The sequence below is a fragment of the Perissodus microlepis genome, chromosome 14, assembly GCF_051167445.1.
Source record: "Perissodus microlepis isolate ML-2025 ecotype Zambia chromosome 14, ASM5116744v1, whole genome shotgun sequence".
Taxonomy (NCBI): Eukaryota; Metazoa; Chordata; class Actinopteri; order Cichliformes; family Cichlidae; genus Perissodus; species Perissodus microlepis.
Window position 1 is genome coordinate 27,546,258 of NC_140474.1, and position 22,429 is coordinate 27,568,686.

Genomic DNA, 22,429 nt, shown 5'->3' on the forward strand with positions numbered 1-22,429 from the left:
ACAAGAGCAGAATAATCTAAGTTTGATAAACTCTGACGGTCAAGGTGAAATGACTGAAACCAGGCTAGGGGTTTGTTGGAGATGCCAAGAGAAAAACGTCTGTTTAGAAGGACGGAGTAAGAGATAGTGTCGAGGGCTGAACTGAACCAGGATGCTGAGAAGACCAGAGTCAGCTCCGAGTAAAAGATCATTAGTAACTTTAAGCAAAGCAGTTTCTGTACTGTGACATGAGCAAAAGCCAGATTGAAATCTCTCATAGATGTTATTATTAACCAGGTGTGAATAAAGATTAGCTGGGACTATTTTTTCGAGTATTTTAGAAATGAAGGGTAGATTAGAATTTGGACAGAAGTTGTTAAAGCTGTTAGGATCCAAGGAAGGATCCAAGGAGTGACTGAAGCAATCTTGAACAAAGAAGATACGATACCGGTGGTGAGTGAAGAGTGAATGATAGCAGAGATGAGTGGGAGTAAGAAAGAGAGGCACGATTTCACAAGTACTGTAGGTATAGGCTCAAGATGACATGTACTAGGCTTTTACATATGAACTCAGAAATATCAGATATATCAAGAACATGAAAGGTGGAAAAGCTCAACACAACATTCGAATTGAGTTGCTGGTGAATGTTATTAATTTTCGTAGTGAAGAATAGCATCAAGGAGTTACAGATGAATAGAAGTGTGGTGGTAAAGCGTCAGGGCGTTGAAGAAGTTTGTTGAGAAGCGAAAAAAGGATCCTGGTGTTATCCTCATAAGAACTGATAGTGTCACGGCGGGGTGCGCCGGTGTGAGGAAAGAGGTAGACCCAGATGCAGACACGGTGGAGACAAAACGTAGTTTCAAAAATAAAGCGAGCCTTTATTGGCTGATTGCAGAAGAAAAAACAAGGAACTAGGGAAACTAAGGAGGCTATGAACACTGTTAACAAAAAGGCTGTGACACTCAGTGAAAAACTATGACAAACTGTGAACACTGAGTAAACTAGAAAACACAGAGAAACAATGGAGTAAACCTATGAAAACTGTGGTGAGGTTAACAGACGATCTGACACTGACTGAGTGGAACACACAGACTAAATACACATAAGGAATGATCAAAGGAAGTAGAATCACATGGGGAAAACAGCTGACAACAATTAACATAATGACAGGACACGTGAAACTAAACATAATAAACACAAAACTCTTTCAAAATAAAACAGGAAACATAAGGAGATCCAGACATGACTTGAACTTGATAAACAAAGAAAACTCAGACATGAAACATGGCAGAATGTAACTAGATAAACCGAAATGAAACTAGACTAAAAAGAATAACAAAACACCAAGAAACTCAGAATACTGGGTCACATGACCCAGGGCCATGACAGATAGTACCTGAGTAAAAGCTTTGTTTGGCCTGGATGATGGAATCTTTAGACGGGAATACATGACATTTATAGATTTCTGCATCAACAGTTGAAACCAGATTTCTTATTTCTACATTTTAGTTACTGAGCTTTGGCCTTCAATGCTTGGAGGTCAGAGGTAAACCATAGACCTGAACAAGCGAAGGAAACAGAGTGGGTTTTTACAGGAGCCAGAGAATCAAGGACTAGGGATGGGTACCGGTATCGGTTCTGACATAAACGGTAGTAACCAGACCGAAAAGCAGCGCACATTTCGGTGCTTTATTTTTCCTGAGATTTCATACGCTTTGGATTCTAGCCGATCATTTTACCTTTCCAAGGATAGTAGGCAGGCCCAGGTACGTACGTTCTTTTAGAGCAGAGCTACACAGCAAAATCTCCAGTGTTAAATTAACACTAGAGAGTGTCTATATGGGTCCACACCTCTGAGTGTTAAATACAACACTGTTGAGTGTTAAATTAACACTTTTGACAGTGTTATATGTTTAAAAGTAACCAGGCAGTTTTGAAGATTAACAATGGCTAACACTGAGCAGTGCTGATTTTCTAACACTGGAAAATAACTCAAAATGTTAGAAATATTCCAGTGTTAGAAAATCAGCACTGCTCAGTGTTAGCCATTGTTAATCTTCAAAACTGACTAGGTTACTTTTAAACATATAACACTGTCAAAAGTGTTAATTTAACACTCAACAGTGTTGTATTTAACACTCAGAGGTGTGGACCCATATAGACACTCTCTAGTGTTAATTTAACACTGGAGATTTTGCTGTGTACAGATAAAAAATGTCCAAGGCGAAGCGGTCAAAAGTCTGGCTCTACTTCACAGCAAAAGATGCAAACTCAGCAGCCTGCAACAAGTGCTTTAAGGTGATACTGTGATACTGTGCAAAGGAGGTAACTCCTCGAATCTGGTGAAACACCTGGCAACGCATAGCATTTTTTTTTTTAAAAGCCGAGAAATGCACCATATTTAATAAGTTGCTGAAGACCGGGCACCAAGCACAACTACTGCGGGTGTGGTGCCTGTTATCGGATCCGGAGTTAGCAACATCCCCCAAGAACCCGAAGAGGAGAGTCCTGGCCCCTAGCCCTGCCAGTGTAGCAGAAATGATGACGGATGATGATGGCAGCAGCAGCCGTTCTTCTCTGCGTGAGTAGCTTAATGTTGTTCGTGTGTAATTTACATTGAGTAGGCTAACCACGTTATTAAATTAATACATGTAAGGTGAACTAGCAAACACCGTCGTAGTTACATGCGGCTGTCTTCTTGTTTGATGGCAGATACTCCCTTCACCCTGGCCAAAAAGGCTAAAATGACCAAAGAAAAAGTGGAAAACAGTTAAACATGAGAGGTTTTTGGACAAAGTTTGTATTTTTTCCATTGTTTAAGCACTGCTTCCAGCCAAGAGTGATACCATAAATCCCCTATAGCTGCAGAAAAGGCTAACATTGTTATCTTTATACAAAAAAACAGTTAAACATGAGAGGTTTTTGGACAAAGTTTGTGTTCTCCATTCTTTAAGCATCGGTTCGAGCACCGCTTAAGCACCGGCACCGTTTCAAAAGTACCGGTTTGGTACTGGTATCGGATAAAACCTAAACGATACCCATCCCTATCAAGGACATTGAGCAGCAGAATGATTAGAGGGAGTAAGACAGCAGATCAAGTCCAAGGTGTACTCTTTGGAGTGAGTGAGAAAGTCGATAAATTGTTTGAATTCCAAGTCTTCAAGACAGGAGGAAAAGTGAGCAGAAGGTAATTATTATCCATAGGAATATTGATATACAGTATAAGCAGAATACAGTAGCTATGATTGTGGCAATAAGTCCATTCAGTTCACATGCAAGGCACTCTAGGGAGCTAAAGGTATCAGTACTCACTGGCAGGACTTTCAAGTGCTGATGAAAAATAATCGCAAGACCACCCCCATGACCTGAGCAGTGAGGTTTAGAAAAGTAAATAATCCCCGGAGGAGTAGATTCATTTAGTCTGGAAAAGTCATCAGGTTGTTGCCAGGTGTCGGTTAAACAGAAAAAGTCAAACTTTCAGACAGTCAGATAGCAGGTCTTGGATGAGAGGTCCCTTATTTGTCAGTGAACTGTATATGGTGTTAAATAGGCCTATACTACTGTACTTTAATGTCGGTCATAAGGGTGGTACTTTAAGAGCCATATATTTTATGAGGTGATGCTCACTATGAAAAGTTTGAGAACCACTGATCTAGAGGCTGTATCAAGACTAATATGTTCTATCAGATGGTCTCTACATTGGTTAGAAATTCTTTATGGCTGATTAATAAGTGCAGACCAAGTGAACAAAGTGATACTGGAAGTTATTCACTGAATCAGCCAAAGGACAAAACTAAAATGTCCTAAAATAAAATTGGTTCCATTGGAGCATATGCTAGAAAATCTATAAGCATAAAGACATCTTGAAAAAGTTCAGAGTAAATATTTCAAGACTTTTTTGCTTTAGCTTTGATGATGATAGCTCATGAAAATCAGAAATCCATATTTGCCAGTTGTGATGCGTACCAAACCTGTGTGTTTGGAGATACATAATTTAAACAATTATTCACCACACATTTATTTAACTCAGCTTTTTAACTAAGCATTACTCTATTACCAATTGATTAAATTGTATATTCTAACTGAGGAAACTTAACTTTTATACTTCTTTAATTGGCGATTCTGTTCGGAGACGTGAAGTTAGAGACACCAGCAACCATGGTCAATTGTCTTCCAGGGGCCAGAGAAGGTGACATTGAAGAAAATTTAAAACTGCTGGCTAAGGGTAAACGTAAATTCAGTAAAATTATAATTCACATCGGCAGTAATGATAACCGGTTGTGTCAACTGGAGGTCACCAAAATGAATATTGAATCGGTGTGTAACTTTGGAAACAATATTGGAGTCTGTAGTTTTCACCGGTCCCCTCCCCAGTCAGACCAGGAGTGACATATTTAGCCGCATGTTCTCCTTGCTGGCTGTCTGAGTGGTGTCCAAAAAACGATGTGAGCTTCATAGATAATTGGGAAACTTTCCAGAGGAAACCCGGTCTTGTTAGGAGAGACAACATTCCTTAGATGGAGCAGCTCTCATTTCTAGAAATTTATTTCTAAATAAAATTTATTAAACACATATTAAAAACATGACTATCCAGAGTTGGGACCAAGAAGCAGACTTGCAGTCTTACATGCCTCTCTTCTCTCCTCCCAGCAAAACACAGACTTAAATGAGTCAAAACCCCAGAGTCATACTAACTATCAGAATCCTTGAAGCACAGGCCGAGTGCTATGAGATTGACTCTAAGATCACAACCTGATTAAAAACTGAATCTAACATAAACATTCTTGAGATTATGGGATGGCAAAAAATATACTTTAAAACAAGATCTTCTTGTTTCATTGGGACAGTAAAGTCCCATAAGAAAGAATAGGCATACCTGTGTAAGAACAGGTATCACTGCTATGGAGTTTAATGTTTTACACGCAGACTCAGGGCTGCTAGTCTCCTCTCGGCATTTAAACATTGGTGATTTAGAAACTCACAGTTCAACAGCACAACACTGTGTTTCCTTTTTACATCAAACATTTCTTTCAGCCATCTGTTTTTATCAGTGGATACATGACTAACTTTTATTCAATAGCCACAAATTACACAAATCCAAGATTAAATATTTTATTTCTCAAAGATATGTGATTACACATTCATACAAGGAGCTAAGCACAGTGTAAGAAAAACATTATAAAATAATAATAAATGTTTTATAAAAATCACATTCTCTGATGATCACATTACACGTGTCACATCTGTTTTTTGTTTTTTTCATTTTGGACTGAACATGGTAACGCCTGGACCTAAAATATCAGGGCTGATTTTTTTGTCCCTTCCAGGCCTGCAGCCCTCCGTTAAGAAACCATGTTCTGATCTCATTTCCACATTGATACAACCGTGATGAGTTTATTTTATTGAGCTTTCATTGAATCCGTTTGATCTTTATTTAAGGTCATTGGTTGGATACTTATCTGTAAAAAACAGAAACTCACTCGATCAAATTGTTAAGTGGTTGAGCAGGCTGATCCACAGCTGAGCCGAGCATCCCTGTACACCAGACCGTTACTTTGCTGGTTTAATTTGTCTTGATGGCTCACACCTGTTGCATAGTGAGTTTCAGTTTCTACCTTCTGGGCAAAGGTTCCTGGTTCCAAAATGTAAAACATGGAGGTTTAAAAATAGCTTTTTTGTAGCAGCCATTACTCAGATGAACAAATTATAGTTTGTTTGTGGTTGTATTAAGAGTATGTGATGGATGGCTCATGACTGCAGAACAAATCTAGCTATGCATTCCCTCTGCTGGCCTTGATTTCACTCGCTGTGAGACATGGCTGATGATGAGGTCTCATTTGTTAGTGGAAATTATGTCCAGCTGTTTACTTAAATGACATGAATTAAAAAATGAAAGATATGCATTGGAATAAGGAAAAATTTTGCTTTACTATGACTTTGAATTTAAGCTGCATATTTTCCTCAACCATGATTAAAAAAATGTGTTGAAAGACAGAACTGGCCAGGTGTGTTGGTCTTTTTAAATATTTTAAAATTAAATTATTTATTTTTTTCATGGTGACTCATTAGAAGGAATGATGGGTCCAAACTCATGTGTGTTTTTATTTGTTTAATATTTGATGCTTTCAAGCAAACAGTAACATTAAAGTTAGAATAGAAAAGCAATAATCTCTGGTCCTCTTACAAAGCTGACTTTGGACACATGCAGCATAAAATAAGGCACATTAGATAATAAAGTTGGACGATGCAAAGATTAATGTGGATGAAGTATGAAGTAAATCTGCTTCTGTGTATGAATCATAAAGAAGTTGTTAGTTTAATAAAAACCTCAGAGGCCAAGGGCAGTTTTTTGCACACTGCAACCCAACAACATATTTCCAGCTTCCACACACTCTGTCACAGATGGTGCTGGAAAAAAAAAAAAGGAAACACAAAATAAAATATTCAATTAGCATCTTAATAACTGACCGACTGTAGCAACTCAGTATAACCATCACCTTTTTGCGCACTGAGCCATGATACAGCCTTTGCAGCCAGAAGCTCCCACTCGTCCTTTGCATCCATCTTGAAACCATGAAGCCAGATCAGAGCCAGAATGGTGGCCCACACTTCACTGCTGGCCTAGTGTATAGAATCAGCAGTCATGTAGTTAAATATTAAATTCAGTGAGGCAGCATGCAGATGTTCGTTAACATGAGTGTGTAATTTTGAAAATTCACTTTTGAAACCATTTTAATGAATATGTTACAAACACCCACTATTACTGTGTTATTATTTATTTAATAGCCCACCTTTTCAGGCTTTGACTTTTCCACCTCCTCGTTGGTCTTTCTCAGTGCAGCAGCCAGACGCCTTCTGGAGGGAGACTAACAGCAGCAAAGAGTCTCTGGGTAGCTTCTTAACAGGTGGAAATTCTTCATCCGGCAGTTGTGAAGAGGAAAATTTAGAGGAAAAGTTACATAATAAAATTCCCTTCCTGGGTGGAATTGAAAGCAATATTTAAAATAATGTGCTGAGTTAAGTAAGAAAATAGTTCTAATGATTTGGTTCCACATGTTGCAATATATGTGTCATATTTAGAGTTTTTATTATTTCTAATTGGGCAATTAAAAGAACAATATTTAACAAAAGACAGCAGCTTTGACAACCAGATATATTTCATAACTTTTTGGATATTTGATGATTTCTTTTCTCGTGGAACCAGTTCCCAGTTTGGATTTGGGAGACACACACCCTCCCTACATTTAGGATTAGGCTTAAACCTTTCCTTTTTGATAAAGCATATAGTTAGCGCTGGATCAGGTGACCCTGAATCCTCCCTTAGTTATGCTACAATATGTCTAGGCTGCTGGGAGATTCCCATTATGCATTGAGTATTTCTTCTTCAGTCACCCTTTTCACTCCCTATGTGTTCATACACCTCTCTGCATTGAATTATTCTTCCTCTCTGGCTCTCTTCCACAGCGTGTCTTTGTCCTGTCTTCCTACCCTCACTCCAGACTGTCGCAGCAGATGGTGACACCTTCATGAGCCTGGGTCTGCTGGAAGTTTCTTCCTGTTAATATGGAGTTTTTCTTTCCCACTGTCACCAAAGCGCTTCCTTATATGGGGTAATATGATTATTGGGAGTTTTCTCTGGATTTTTTTGTATTATTGTACCTTACATTATAAAACACCTTGAGGCAACTGTTCTTATGATTTGGCCTTATATAAATAAAATCAAATTGAACTGAATTTAGTTATGGCATCTGACAGTGGACTCCTCTTTGTTCTGCTAGACTTAAGTGTAGCGTTCAATACTATTGATCATAACAGTACACATATTAAAGGAAGTGCACTACAGTAGTTTGAATCATATGTATCCACATGTATCTAAGATTCTAATTTGTGATTGTAAATGATGAGTCTTCTTCACATGCACAACTTAATTACTGAATTCCACCAGGTTCTGTCCTGGGACCAATACTTTTTGCGTAATACTTGCTTCCTTTAGGCAGAGTTATTAGAAAACAATTAATACATTTTTATCACTTTGCAGATGACCCTCAGCTTTATTAACCATGAAATCAGAAGACACAAATCAAGTAGTTTAACTACAGAAATGTCTTACAGATATTAAGGTCTAGGTAACTTTTAATAAGTCTTAAAAAACCTAGAAACATGGTGTCTAACCAGACACTTATTTTGATGGTATTAACTTGGCTTCCAGTAAAGTGTGGGAAATTTTACCAGGATATGTCCTTCAATGCACATATTAATCAAATATATAGGACTGCCTTATTGCAATGTGTCTAACAAACAAAAACATTATGTGTAAGAGTGACACTAAAAAATTAGTTCATGTATTTATTACTTCTAGGCTACACTATTGTAATTCATTATTATAGATCACTTTTAAAAATGTCTGAAAAATCCTCAGTTGATACAGAACATTGCAGTGAGAGTACAAACAGGAACTATGAAAGACAGAGCATATTTCTCTCATATTAGCTTCTATTCATTGTCTTCAGAATTTAATTTAAAATCCTTTCCTTCATATAGAGTGAGGAGAACTTTCAGTGAAAACGTTCCTTTATGATAAAGCTCATAAGTTTGGGCTGGAGCAGATGACTTTGAACAATCGCTTAGCAATGTTGCAATAGGCTACTGGGGGGCTACCTATGATGTTTCTGTTTATTAATAGGAAAAATGAACCACGCTGGCTGTCTCTTTTATAGTTTGCCACACATTAAAAAAAAAATTAAGAGTACAAAAGCACCAATTATACATAAAAAAAGAAGTCAAAACAGATACCTTCATCCATGCTGTACAAACAGCAAAAATCCATGAGACATCTGTCTTCTGTTTTTTCAAAGGAAACACAACAGTAAGCACACCAGATATTCTTAGTTCTGTAATTCTAATCCAAATGCAAACAAAATTAAAACATGTATCTTTCATTGCACACTAAATTCAGTAGCAAGGTTAACTGATGTGCAATCTCATTGCACTTGTCTGACTGGAATTGAATTATCTTAATTGCTCATGTGTAGCATGAGCAACTCATGTGACATTGTAAAAGCCAGACTAAATCTGTCTGTGTCCTCGTTCAGAAGTGCAACTCAATTAACTTGCAGTAATCCCAATACTGACTAACTACTAGAAGACAAAACCAACCCTAGGCAGTACTGAAATGTTTGAAATCATCCTATATACTTTACAACAAAATAGTTATTGGCAGATAAAACTGCTAATAGCCAGTTAAAAGTAATAAATTAATGCTTGGCTTATATTTTTTTTATTGATATAAGATACAGAAGCTATTTAAGCTTTATTTTTGGAGATCTCCAACCTGTAATTAAACTATTTGAGAGAAAATCAATCTTTACACATCTTTACACAGCCTGTAACTGGGGTTTTCCTGGTGTGATAGACCCCAGCCTCTATGGATCTTGTGCTCAGAACTTGTTCCTGTGGTGCCATGATTAGTGCCTCTGTGCTGTCTTTCAGTCCAGCTTTGTCCAGCCCCTCGTAGAAGTGGCTGATCTCGATGTCAGCCACTTCCTCTATCTGCCAGTTGTTCATACTGTGCAGGGGACTGTCCTTCCATGATAGTTCCTCCTCTTGCTCCTCTTTCTTTGGTTTCTGCTGCCTGAGGTATTCACTGAGCACATGGTTGGTTTTGGCCATATTCTTGGTGTACTCGTGGATGTTCGTTGTCTTATCCTGGACTATGGTACTGACACTCAACAGTCCCCTGCCTCCTTCCTTCCGCTTAGCATACAGCCTCAGGGTGCTGAACTTGGGGTCGGAACCATCCATGCAGGGTCAGGAGTTTCCTGGTCTTGATGTCAGTGGCTTCTATATCCTTCTTTGGCCAACTTATTATCCCAGCAAGGTACCCGATGACTGTCAAGGCCTAGGTGTTGATAGCCTGGATCTTGTTCTTACCATTTAGTTGACTCTTCAGGACTTGACTGACCCTCTGTAGTTACTTGGTGGTTGCAGCTTTCCTAGCGGCCTCTCCACAGCTCCCATTTGCCTGTGGGATCCCCAGGTACTTGTACTTGTCCTCTATGTCTGCAATGTTGACTTCTTGTAGTTCGATCCCCTCAGTTCTGACTACCTTCCCTCTCTTTGTTGTCATCTGATTACACTTCTCCAGTCCAAATGAAATTCCTCTGTCATTGCTGTATATCTCGGTGGTGTGGATCAGTGAATCGATATCTCGTTCACTCTAGGCATACAGCTTGATGTGATCCATGCACAGGAGGTGGCTGACAACTGCTCCATTCTGTAGTCGGTATCTGTAACCAGTCTTGTCAGTGATCTCACTGAGGGGGTTCAGGCCTAAGCAGACCAGCAGTGGGGACAGATCATCCATCTCCTTGGTAGATCCCGTACCTGATGGTGACTTGTGCTATTGGCTTGAAGTTAGCCTCTACTGTTGTTCACCACATCCACATAGAGTTCTGATGAAGGCTCTTAGGGTCCTGTTGATCTTGTACAGTTCTAGGCATTCCAGGATCTGAGTGTGGGGCTTGGTCAGCCAAGTCTTGCAGTCTCTATCAGTAGCTGGTGTTTTGTGCCTCTGGTATTGATGCCAATTCCTTTTTGTGCCCCGCTTATGTATTGAGCCATGTGCCTACTCATCTTTGCCGCTATGATGCCTGAACAGAAGCTTCCATGTGGTACTGATGCAGGTTATGTCCAGTAGTCGTATGGGCCCGGTCCCTTCTACAAACAGCTACACATTTACATAGATGTACAGATGTGTCATTTAGGTTTTACTTACCTGTTTCAATTTCCTCACACATCACCGCGGAGTCACACACTATAACGTAAAATAGAGTCAGTACATTTCATAATAATTTGTTAAGGAACACTAACTTACTGATTTGTTGATATACAAATACAAAACAACGAACTGCTCACTCCTGATTCGACACTGAGCTGCACCACCTTCTCCTTCACTCCTCCATCTTGCTGTCCTCTGTGCTCTCTCTCCTCCATCTCCAGGGAGCGAATGAGAGTCAGAGCACCCAACCTGTGGACTGTTAGTCTGCAGGCATACACATATATGTAAGCATTGAGCCAAATTTAGTAATGCCAACATACTGAAGGAACAACATTTGTCTCTTATATATAATACATCTATATATACACTGTCAAAGATACTTGAGTGTCTTTGAGTGAAGATTTAAGGTGATAGGACATATAAATAGCTGCAACTTGAATCTTTACTGAAGCTCAGTATTTGACACAGAGTTCACTCACATGTGCTGTACCAGTGTACCTGCACATGTGATGTGACAATAGAAGTGATTTGATTTGAGAGTTCAAACTCACTGCTGTAATAACTAATAATGATTAATATAATAACTATAATATTGGCCATCTCATATTTACACTGACTTTAGTCTCATGAACAACATTAACTATTTGTTATTTACTAGCTAATCTTAAATGACTGTTCAGTACAGATATGAAGCCCAACAATCATGTTTTACAGTCATGTGGTCTCAGTCTCAGATACTTATTAAATCACACAAAGCTCGTGTAGAAACAAACAAACAAACAAAATATGTTCTCCTTCATTTCTGTCAACCACACGTTTCCAGCTATCATGGTTGCTAGGCAACCTGGGCAGCGAGACGGAGGCTGGACCGTCCCATTTCACAAGCCTCACACTTCCGGCCTTAGCGGTCTTTGAGTACGCGGCCCTTGAGGACCGTTGAGGCTGCGTACTTTAAGGCTGCAGACCCTGAATTGGGATACAGCCTAGGATACACTCACATGAGACACAGACCTTCAAAGTAAAACAGGAAGTATAACACTGAGGCGCGAACTTGACATGGTGGAGACAGAACAACTAAGAAACAGAGACATAACCATAAGGCAGAGAACTCTAAGAACCAAAAGACTAGAGATGATAAATAATACACAGAGTGAAATCCTGGAACACAGGAAACTAGACTCAAGGGAGCAACAAAAGACCAACCATGAGAACATAATTCACAATACAGAGTGACAAAAAACACAGGAAACTCAAAACATGCCACGACACAGACCAAGAAACACGGACTTTACACAGAACAGAGGGGGCACAGAGGAACATGAGGGGCAATGGATCAAAACTAGAAACCACAGAATAAATCACATGAGAACTCGACAAAATACTAAGAAAACTCACAAAGAACTAAAAACGCTGGGTCAGGAGACCCAGGACCCTGACAAAATGTTATTATTTGAAATGGAGTCACTTGGGTCTCACAAATTAAAAATATACATATATTCTATTTTGACAGGACAACCTACTGATATTTTTGTTTTAGCAGTACAGCGTAGTTCAAAAGAGCATTTCTTGAAGAAATTATCTTGTGTAGTATTTAATATTTGAAGTTAAAATTTCACAGTAGTCGTTATACGTGCCCAAACTTTGTACCATAACATTTTTATGAAAATCATGGATGGTTGAGCAGAAGTCCTGTGTTGATTTCAAACAGAATGACCCATGAGCTGGGTTTGGCTTCACTAACTGTTTGAAGTTACTTTTTAAACAAGCAGCTAGTAGTTTGTGTAGTACAAGAAAAACTACCCATTAGCTTAAGAAATTCCCGAGCTGTCCTTAAATTAACACCAAAGCTGGGTCCACTCCCTAGACCTCAAAGAAAGGCTGCAGCTTGGCAGAAATCCCACAGAAGGAAACAGAGGGAGTCAGGACAAAGACAAGCTATGAAAGAGAGAAAGCAAGAGAAGTGCAATTTGGTGTATAAACACATGGAGAGTGAAAATAAAATGAAGATAAAATGCTCAGTGTATCATGGTAAGCCACCAACAACCCAGTTGCAGCATACCTAAGGGATGGTTTAGGGTCATCTGATACAGCCCCAACGGGAAAGTATTGACGAGTAATGTTAAAAATAGAGATAGTGTCTGAATTTAAATAGTGTTATGAATTAAAGAAAAAAAGAATGCTTGGACACTGCTATCATAATGGACAGGTTTTTGACAGGGATCCCACAACTATGTCTCCAAACTAACTTCCTTCCAAGCCAAAGACTAGAAAATACGATGAAGCATATCTTGCCTTTGGCCACACCTGCACAAGTGCCAAGGTAGGTCTCCCCGGCAGAATTAGTTTCCCCTGCGTCGGGAGCACCGCTGGGCTCTCCAAATCACGGACAAACAGAATCACACATTCTGGATTTTTAGTTCACAAAAACTTCTTATAATGACTAACTATCCCTGACATTTTGACACTTTATACAGTAAAGTTACAGTGGAATACAAATAATGACAGGCTGATCCTGCCACAATTTGTTCCCCCTGTCCAAATCATGGACAAGATTTTCTTGTAAAATAAAGGGGGGGCCTAGCAAAAGAAAGTTTGGGAACCACTGACGTAACCGCAGTAATCAGTCTGAAGGAGTCCTGACAGTATCTTGCACAGATTTCTTTCTGCTGCTGATGGATTTGCCTCTAAACGTCAAACAGGCTTTGTTTTGTTCTCTAAACAAACACTATGACAGTGTGCAATGTGCAGACAAGTCTGTCATTCTTTACAAAAGCAGGCTCTGAGGACACAAATTAGTTGTTGTTGGTGATGTTCCTGTGTGTGTCAATCTGTCTGTTCTTAGTGTCTTTTATAGTAAAAGTGTCAGCTTATTGCACAAAAGTGTTTGGACTTGAATTCAAACAATGTCGCCTTGATTTCACACAAACTGCAGACTGAGATTACTCTGTCACGTCTAATATGTTTGTGATCAGTAATGATATACTATTAGATGTTATGATACCCCTAATCCAAGAAATAATGATTAGGAAAAAGTGAAACATGTTTAAAACTAGACACACAGCATTAGGTTTGGGTATTATTAACTGTTTTCCAGTAAGTAGAGTTACGTTTCTGAAAATACTGTTTTAAATTCCACACGTGGAAACTCACAATTTAAAACAGAAGTGTTGTTTGTGTTAAACTGTTTACCCAGTGTCCTCTGCAGATCTGAGACTGAAGTGCAGCTGGTTCTCAGAGGGATGACCTGCCAGGCTGTACTTCAGCGTCACACAGCCCTCTGCTGCCTCTGAGCTCTGACACAGAATTACAGTGTTAGAAGTCACGTTAATTACTGTCATCAATTACCTAAACAAAAACATGAGAGGCTGCTGCTCCTACCTGTCCAGTGAGCTGGGCATAAATCAGTGACCTCTGACCCTGGAAAAGTGTTGTGATTGGTGGAGAGAGGACAGTGACAGACACTTCCTTTGGTAAATCCCATGTGACTGAGATGTTGACCACAGCTGGCTGCAGAGCAAATCGCAGCGACTGCATCACCTGAAAAATAATGAAAACTCTCCAAATATACACAAACAGCTGGAACAGACATTTTACTCACTGCAGGTCTGATCTTAGTGAGTATCTGCTGCTGCTGTAATGTTTAACTTGACTTATTATTATTATATATAACATGTTTGAACATACATACATGCACATAAACAGACACATAATCAACCATACATTCAGACATTTATTCCAACATGCAAACTATGGAAAAACACAGGGGAAAAGATCAAGGGTAAGGTAACCAATAAATGCTTTCTCTCTTTCATAGCTTGTCTTTGTCCTGACTCCCTCTGTTTCCGATCCCGGTCCCAGTGTTGCCACCTCCAGCTGACGAAAGGGAGAGATGCTTCCATTGCAGAGAAATTTTCCAAATCACTTTATGGCAACCTGTCCAATTTGGCCAAAAGACTCCGCCCACTGGTAAATTCGGGCATACGGGTGGGCGAATCCCTCACTTCCACTGAATCTCTGCTTCTCCTTCTGGTCATCCTCAGTCTCAACTAGATCACTAGGTCACTTCAAGCCTCAGCAGATTCAGGAGCTGAGCAGAACCTAATTGATATTAGGTTAGCTAACGAGTTACATCTCCCTTTGATCCTGTTAAATCCTCCCATCCCTGCTACAGCCCTTAATAACCAATTTTTCACTACCATTACCCACCAGACCAAAGCCATCAGTATTATTACCTGAGGCAATAACCAGACCCAGGAGAGGGTTCCTTTACTCTGGGGTGGAGACAAGGAGACCGCTTCCAGTCCTGCAGCAGCAGGGAAGTTCTCTTGTTCTCCTGGCATCAGCAGTTTGTGACGACCCCATGCGTCACTCTGCCCATTCATATGTGGTGTTGATTCGTGCTGTTCAAAAGTGAATTTAAAACATGGGAGGGGCATGGTGCCAATGACCTGCCCCTGTTCATCTGCCAGACAAAAGCCAGTGTCAGCATGGCCCCCCCCAAAGAACCCTTAATGTCTACGTGTATTTAAAATTGAGAGGTGGGCACCGGTACTAGAAGTGAGGCTGAACAAACACACTGCCTTCTTTGAATCGCCATTTCAAAATTAAAACACTTATTCACAACTGCTCCCATTCTCATCCACCCCGACCACTCAAAGTTGTGTATTGTAGAAGTGGAAGCATCAGACTCTGGTGTTGGAGCAGTCCTCTCACAGTACTCAGGTTCTCAAGGCAAACTACAAGCCTGTGCCTTCTTTTCTCGCAGTCTCTCCCCAGATATTATGATGTAGATGACCGTGAGTTGTTGGCTGTAAAATTGGGCCTAGAAGAATGGAGACACTTACAAGGGGGGCAGAGCATCCTTTTGTGATCTGGATAATCATAAGAACTTAATCTATTTAAGGACAGCCAAGAGACTGAGAGCCCATCAGGCTCGCTGGTCACTATTTTACGCACGTTTTAACATCTCTGTTTCCTACAATCATATCCCTGCTTCCTCAGGCAAAACTGTAATAATCACCATATTTAACAGTTTTTTTAAGTTAGCCCACCGTATAGCCTTGAAAAAAAAACACTGTCTTCAGTTGCTGAGACAGCTAAATTGTTAACAGATCGTGTTTTCCGACTCCATGGTATTCCGGTGGAGATCATGTCTGATCAAGGCCCTTGGTTTACTTCACAGGTGTGGAGGTCATTTTGTTCAGCATTAGGAGGCCGCGTCAGTCTCAGCTTTGGATATCATAGCCAGACCAGCAGCCAAACAGAGCAGATGAAACAGGAGCTGGAGGCTACACTTTGCTGTCTCACGTTCAACAACCCTTCAACCTGGTCATCATATCTCCTCTGAGTGGAGTATGCACACAACTCTCACACTTCATCCGTTACTGGTTTCTCTCTCTTTTGAAATCTCCTTAGGATACCAACCACTTTGTTCCCAGAAACAGAGATAGAACTGGCAGTTCCCTCAGCGCAGCAGCGACGATGTCAACGTGTCTGGACACGGGCCAGAGAGACATTAGTCTGGAAAGATGAGCGCTAGCGCCGTTAAGCAGTCCACCACAGACCACGCACTCCCAGGTAGCTACTTGGGCAGAAGGTATGGCTTGCTGCAAAAGATATTTCCCTAAAGTCACTGTTGCATTCACCCATACAAGGTGGGGCTCCATCATTAGCCCCAAGGTAGTTAAACTGAAGCTACCAGCATCTTGATGCATAATCATCATCCAGGTAAGTAAATCCCCAAAAGTTGATTCTGTTCATCTGGATGTAGCGTTTTCAGTGGGAGAAATGTTTTGTCACTCAACTAAGTGACTTCTTCAGTCTCAGCTGACTGCAGGTTTCCCCAATCTTATAAACAGAACATTTGCATTATGACTGAAACCAGCCCAGTGAAGGAACAATGGGCTGGGAGGTCAGTTCCTTGATCATTAATATGCAAACACTCATGAACATTGATCAACAACCACTGATCAATGGCCATGAGCACCATTCACAGAGAGTTGGGGAATGGCTGCAATCACAGCATTGTATGATGGCAAAAGATGTACCCTTAGGCAATGTTCCCTCTGTGCAATTGCGCACTGCTGGCGCAGTCTCCGTGCACAGAGAATCTGCGTTGCACACAAAAAAATCTATCCTGAATTGAAATAAAAATAAATACGTTAACAATTCATTCTGTTTTGCAGTGTGAGTCAGTAAGTGACCGGTGACTGGCTGCTCCAGCCAATGATGCAATTCACATTCATATATACGCAGCTAATCAACATCGTTGACAGGCTATGACAATGTTCTTATGTGCCGACACCGGTGTTTTAGCTAGCAAAGCAGCGTGCCTGATGTGCAGGATCTTGGATGTGCGCCGGCATGGTTGTGGCTGCCAGTCTTGGGTAGACTGGGAAGGGTACTGCACCTCCGAGTAAAAAGACTGCATGTGTGAAATAATGTCAAGGAGATCTGTCGAGAAAATTAGTTTAAACTCAGAGAAGAGAACCGATCAAGAGACTTGGTCCAGTTGAAGACGTGCAGACTTTTTAAGCAGTCACTAGAATACATGGCAGGGAAAACAGATTGAGGTGGATTAAGGAATCTGCTGATGGTGTCAAACAAAAACCTTTGATTGGATTTATTACCATTAATCAAAACAGCAGAATAAGATTTTGTGTCTTTTATGAGTTGGTTAAGTATGTTTAGTAAGTCCTTCATATGGTGTCATTATCCTTCTTCATAATTGTGTTTAATGTCTTACTTTTGGTTGCATCCTGTCAGTCCCTGTGATGAACTGAGCGTGACCTCCTTCCTTGGCCATCCCATTGATGAGAGCAGAGCTGGCCCCTTCCCCAATCCCAAAAGAGAAACACCTGCAATAAAACAATTGTCTTTGAGCACACAGAGGACATGTTGGACATTCTGAAAACTGTGTAGATATAACTGTGGTTTCACCTGTGAGAACCTGAATTCTTCTTCACCAGATCGATCACTTCTTTGGTGTTCCACACCTCCCCATCAGTAAAGACAAACAGCTAGAGAGGAGAGTTGGCACATAAGGACATAACACCAGACCCACAAACACACAGCTTGTTCTGAGAGCTGAGTTAGTTTTCAGAAATAGTAACTGGGCTGTGTTTTATTAGTGCTTTTCTACTCTGCTTGAGCACTCAAATCTCTTTATGCAACATGTCTCATTCACCTATTCAAATAAAATGGGTGAATACAGGCCCTTTTTTCTATGGGTTTCTATAAAGCAGTAACATGCACATACTCACTCTACATCATGCACATTGGGATCAAGAACACATTGCCATGCAGCCAGGAATCGAACCACCAATGTTCTTATGAGCAGATTATCTGCTGCACAACTTGAGCCATAACCACCCTAGGAAAGTGTCCCACTTTATGTGTTACCCGTCTGGGCTGATTGGGAATGCAGGGCTGGCTGTAAATATGTTTGATGGGCTCCAGGATCTCTGTTCCTCCAAGATCAGCCCCCATCTGCTCAACTTTCTTCAGAGCCTCCTCCATGGTCTGCTGGCTGTACTCCACACTCTTACTGCCATCACATAAACACATGCACCAAAACAGCCATTAAGATAGCTTAACAAAGACAGTGGGGCCTTTGTTGTTGTTGTTGAGACTCACAGGAAGATGTGTTCATATCTGGACCCAAAACTGTAAATGTTGAAATAGCAGCCAATTGGTAAACTCTTCAACAGGAGCAGCAGAGTATCCTGAAGGGAAGAGGGAAAAGATGGTGAGCCCACTGTGTGAGAGGAACACTGTGAAAGAATATCTATCTAATATGAGTGTAAGAACAAATGATGGATACCTTGGCACTGCGGATGCGAGTATTACTCATACTTCCAGATCGATCCATTAAGAACACAAACTCTCCATATGAAGCCGTTGAAGACATCACAGACTGGGGGAACTCAGGGTACAGACTCACCATCACCACTGGATCACCCATCAGAGAGCCTGAAAAATCAGAGACAGAAAAAACTTAAAACAACATCGCCTTTAAGTGTTTATTCAAACATATTGAACTCCTGAGCTGATGAGTAAAGATAATTTGCTAATAAAAATGTATCTAACAACCTCTTCCATTTTCACTCACCCGGCTCAGCAGAGGCCTGTCCTGCCTCCACCACAGCAGTGGGCTGGTGGGCGTCTTTGTAATAAATCAGCAGTTCAACATCTCTGTCAAACTTGTGTCCTGCAGCCAGCTTGACCTGCACACCACAAACACATTCATATTTATTCATCAGTAATAAGTAACAACCACACACAGCAGACACATCAGCACTCTACCTACCGTGGCCTGGGTTTGATCAGTGTTGAGGTACTGCAGAGGGTCCAGGGAACAGTTGGACTCTACTTTAGAGATTGGACGAGGAGAGGACACTCAGGCAGAAAAAGACAGACTGTAGGGCACCAGAGAGGCTGGAACAGAAGTCACCTGGACACCTGCACCTTCACTACCTGCACACAGTATCAGGTTAGAAATGCTGTAAACAATAAGGCTGCTCACAAGAAAAAACTTCAGCTGCTAAAAACCTCTGCTTCGAATAAGGATTTCAGTAAAATTTGGTATTTTTAAAAAACAGTTCTATTTCAGCTGTTCAGGAATAACTAAATTATCAGAGTACAAATGATAGAGAACCATGCATCTGTGTGAGCAGCTTTACAATTTAACAGGTGTACTCTGTGTGTTTTGCAAATGTTCCACATACTTGATCAACTCTAATAGCAAACTGGAACATACACAAATCCCCATAACAATTTTATATATTCAAATTTCACTTGCAACATATCAAGCTGACAAGAAAATCTGAAAAGTTACAGTCTGTGGTTACTCAACACATCTGCCTCTGGTTTCTTACAAAGTTTATAATATGAAAAATATCTATATCACTTTTTCTTCTAGAAAATGAAGTTGGATCTTGACTTAATTTTCTGCCATACATTGTATTCTGTCAGTGTTTTGAATGTTTGTTAAAGACCTAATATGGTTTAAACATTTCTGGTCCAAGTATTCTGAAGTTGTCCTACCCTGAGGTTGGTATCGAGGGTTGAGCACAGCAGGCAGACAGAACCTCAGGCCATCATCAGCCTGCACAGCCAGCTCAGTGACGTACTCCAACCTGATGGAGGCGCTCTCTCCTGGAGGCAGACTGCCCACACTCAGAGAGAATATATCTGGACTCTCATCACTCTCCTCCAATAGGAAGGCCTGCTGACCGGAGCTCAGAGCATCATCATACTCCTCACGAGCCTGAAGCACAGGTGACACATGTCAGTGACATTCACTGTGTTTATTTTGAAGCTCACTTATAATCAGGTTATATTTACTGTCCAGCTCACCTTCTGTTTCTCCTTCAGCTCAGCTACAATCTGTGTCTGTCCAATCTGAGCACTGAAATGACAGACAGCAGCATCTCCAGGCAGAGGGAAGATAAAAACAGCCTCTAATGGTTTGTCCTCCTTGTTCTCATAGTTCAGAGTGGAGACCACTGTAGCCACATGGTCCCTCACCTCCAGCTCCACCTCAATGCTCTTCAGAGGAACTGACAGACAAACAGAATTAGAATAACTACATAAACCATACAGATGTTTTGCAAATGTTGATTCACAGATTGTGTCTTGTGTTATATTTCAGCCACACAAAAGTCAACTATTAACAAGCTGATACTTAAACCTGACTGTTCGATAGTGTCGCAATGTGTATTTATTTTTATTAATATTGATTCATTTATTTATTCATTTTTTATCCATTAATTTTCCTCTTTACTTTTCTACTACAAGGATATACTCTGCATGACACGTAGCCATATGTAGCAGCATCCCACTGCCCAGGATGCATATGGTCAACTTTACCAACTTGTACAGAGTGAGCTTGCTGCCATCCTGAACTCTCCACCAGTAAGTGTGGGAGACCCAGACGTTTTTATTATGTATGCTTTGGCTAGTAGAAGGTGAAAATGGCCACGAACCTCAATGCAATTCTCATGTTGATAGTTGAGTACAGCCTCAGTCAGGGTGAAACAATTATATATTATTATTTGTTACTACAACTGATTAAAGTCTTTACATTTGAATGTTACATGAATGAAAAGAGTCTGCAGAGAAAACTTTATTTCCTGTCAGTACCTGGTTCCCTCTGGAGAGTTAGCAGACCACAGCGGTTCATAATCGTTCCTGTGAAACAAAAACATAGTGATATTAATATTAAACACAAGAAATATTTCTCGTCTATGCAGCCTGGAACAATGCTCTACTTTATATATCATATATACATATAAAATTCTGCATTTAAGAAAATGTTTCCTTAAAACAAAAACTTAATATGACATTTAAAGGGTTGTTTTTGTTGTTTTTAGTTTTTTAACAAATTAAACAAAAACATTGGAGTTCATTTTAAACGCCCTGTATTGTTTTTCTTTTGATTTTTTTTTGTTGTTATTGCTCATTAATAAGACAAAAGTATTTCTTATCCGATTAATCAACGGTATATTCGATAGAATTATAATCTATAGCTGCAGCGTTAGTTGAGTTTGAGCATAACTGTCCTTTAACCTCTCAGGAATTTTGCTGTTGATTGGGGTGAAACTCGGGACAAATGTAGTGTGGGTGCAGGTAACATTTAGGATTTTAATGAATCATGAACGAAGAAGCACATTACCAGCAAAAGTAAAAAGAAAAGTAAATAAAAACTTAACTGGTAAAAACAAGAGCTCCAAGAGCTTTATTTCGCTTAATTTCCTGTGTGTGTTGGGGGCAACAACAAAGGACACAAAGATGCGCTATACCGTAAAGCTTACTGAAAAGGCGCAAGCAATTTAACCGTCGGATAAGAGGCGGCTGACTTCACCGTGGCACACGAACGACGGGGGAGGGGGGGGCTCTACTGGTAACATGGCGCTTCTTATGAATACAGCGCAAGCCATTCAGACACTTTATCAGGTGACAATGATAAAAGGGTGATTAAAAATCTATAACAGAATATGCACACACAGAACGATGAAATAAAAATCTTAATTTAATTTACTATTATAACGCTGAGTGCACTCTCAGTGTTGCTGTTTATTTCTAATATGGCAGCTGCGCATTAGAGCTCCGAAACTTTAAATATTAAAACATCAAGACTTACTTTCGCGTAGATGCTTCGGTTTGTCAGCAGATCATATCAAATTATCACCGAAAAATATGACATTAATTATTAGTTGAGTCAATAACATCGACCAAATAGATTTTTATTTATTGAACTGAAATCCTTGAATGCGTTCTGTGTTTGTATCTGCAAATCCAACAGTGTGAAACAATTCATTCCAATCTATTTAAAACTGCAACTCTGAACATATCCTGCTCCTGACCAACGCAGTAGAGTGCGTTATATAGCGTTCATGCTTTATGGGAGCGGTTTTCTTAAGAGAAAACAAATTCCCCTTGACCCGTTAAATCGTCTACACGTCAATGACTCGACACGCGTCTTACTAAGATTGCGTCTTCGCTTCTACAAAGATTCGCATTAATGTGAGGAATCTGCGACTAGAAAAATATGGATTATTTTTTACACGGAGTGAAATGTTGAAAAACGCCACCAGAAAACCAGTTAAGATGGAAAACCGAGGACTTTTTCCATGCGTTGATAACTTCCAGTCAGAGGATTCACTGTGCAGA

General features: G+C 40.2%; 1 protein-coding gene across 8 annotated transcripts in view; it reads right to left on the reverse strand.

The window, feature by feature from the left end:
• Window positions 1–22,429, reverse strand: part of LOC146374089 (von Willebrand factor A domain-containing protein 5A-like) — a 42,204-nt gene that overhangs the window by 19,315 nt on the left and 460 nt on the right. Inside the window, exons 1-14 of one of the 8 annotated variants that reach the window (XR_014802262.1) lie at window positions 19,065–19,139; window positions 18,867–18,981; window positions 18,579–18,727; window positions 18,392–18,480; window positions 18,158–18,302; window positions 17,696–17,775; window positions 17,502–17,613; window positions 14,135–14,293; window positions 13,946–14,049; window positions 10,894–11,020; window positions 10,754–10,792; window positions 8,773–8,820; window positions 6,771–6,893; window positions 6,489–6,600 (exon numbers count right to left, since the gene is read on the reverse strand). Coding sequence is in view for 4 of the 8 variants with exons in the window: in XM_084951555.1 (XP_084807681.1) it covers window positions 10,849–11,020; window positions 13,946–14,049; window positions 14,135–14,293; window positions 17,502–17,613; window positions 17,696–17,775; window positions 18,158–18,302; window positions 18,392–18,480; window positions 18,579–18,719 (1,002 nt within the window). In the remaining 4 variants the exon portion in view is untranslated. Of the gene's footprint in view, window positions 1–6,488; window positions 6,601–6,770; window positions 6,894–8,772; window positions 8,821–9,239; window positions 14,050–14,134; window positions 14,294–17,501; window positions 17,614–17,695; window positions 17,776–18,157; window positions 18,303–18,391; window positions 18,481–18,578; window positions 18,728–18,866; window positions 18,982–19,064; window positions 19,232–19,801; window positions 20,025–20,113; window positions 20,317–20,899; window positions 20,948–22,429 lie in introns of those variants that run through there. The other 7 variants (XR_014802261.1, XR_014802263.1, XM_084951556.1 and 4 more) reach the window with 7 other exon arrangements.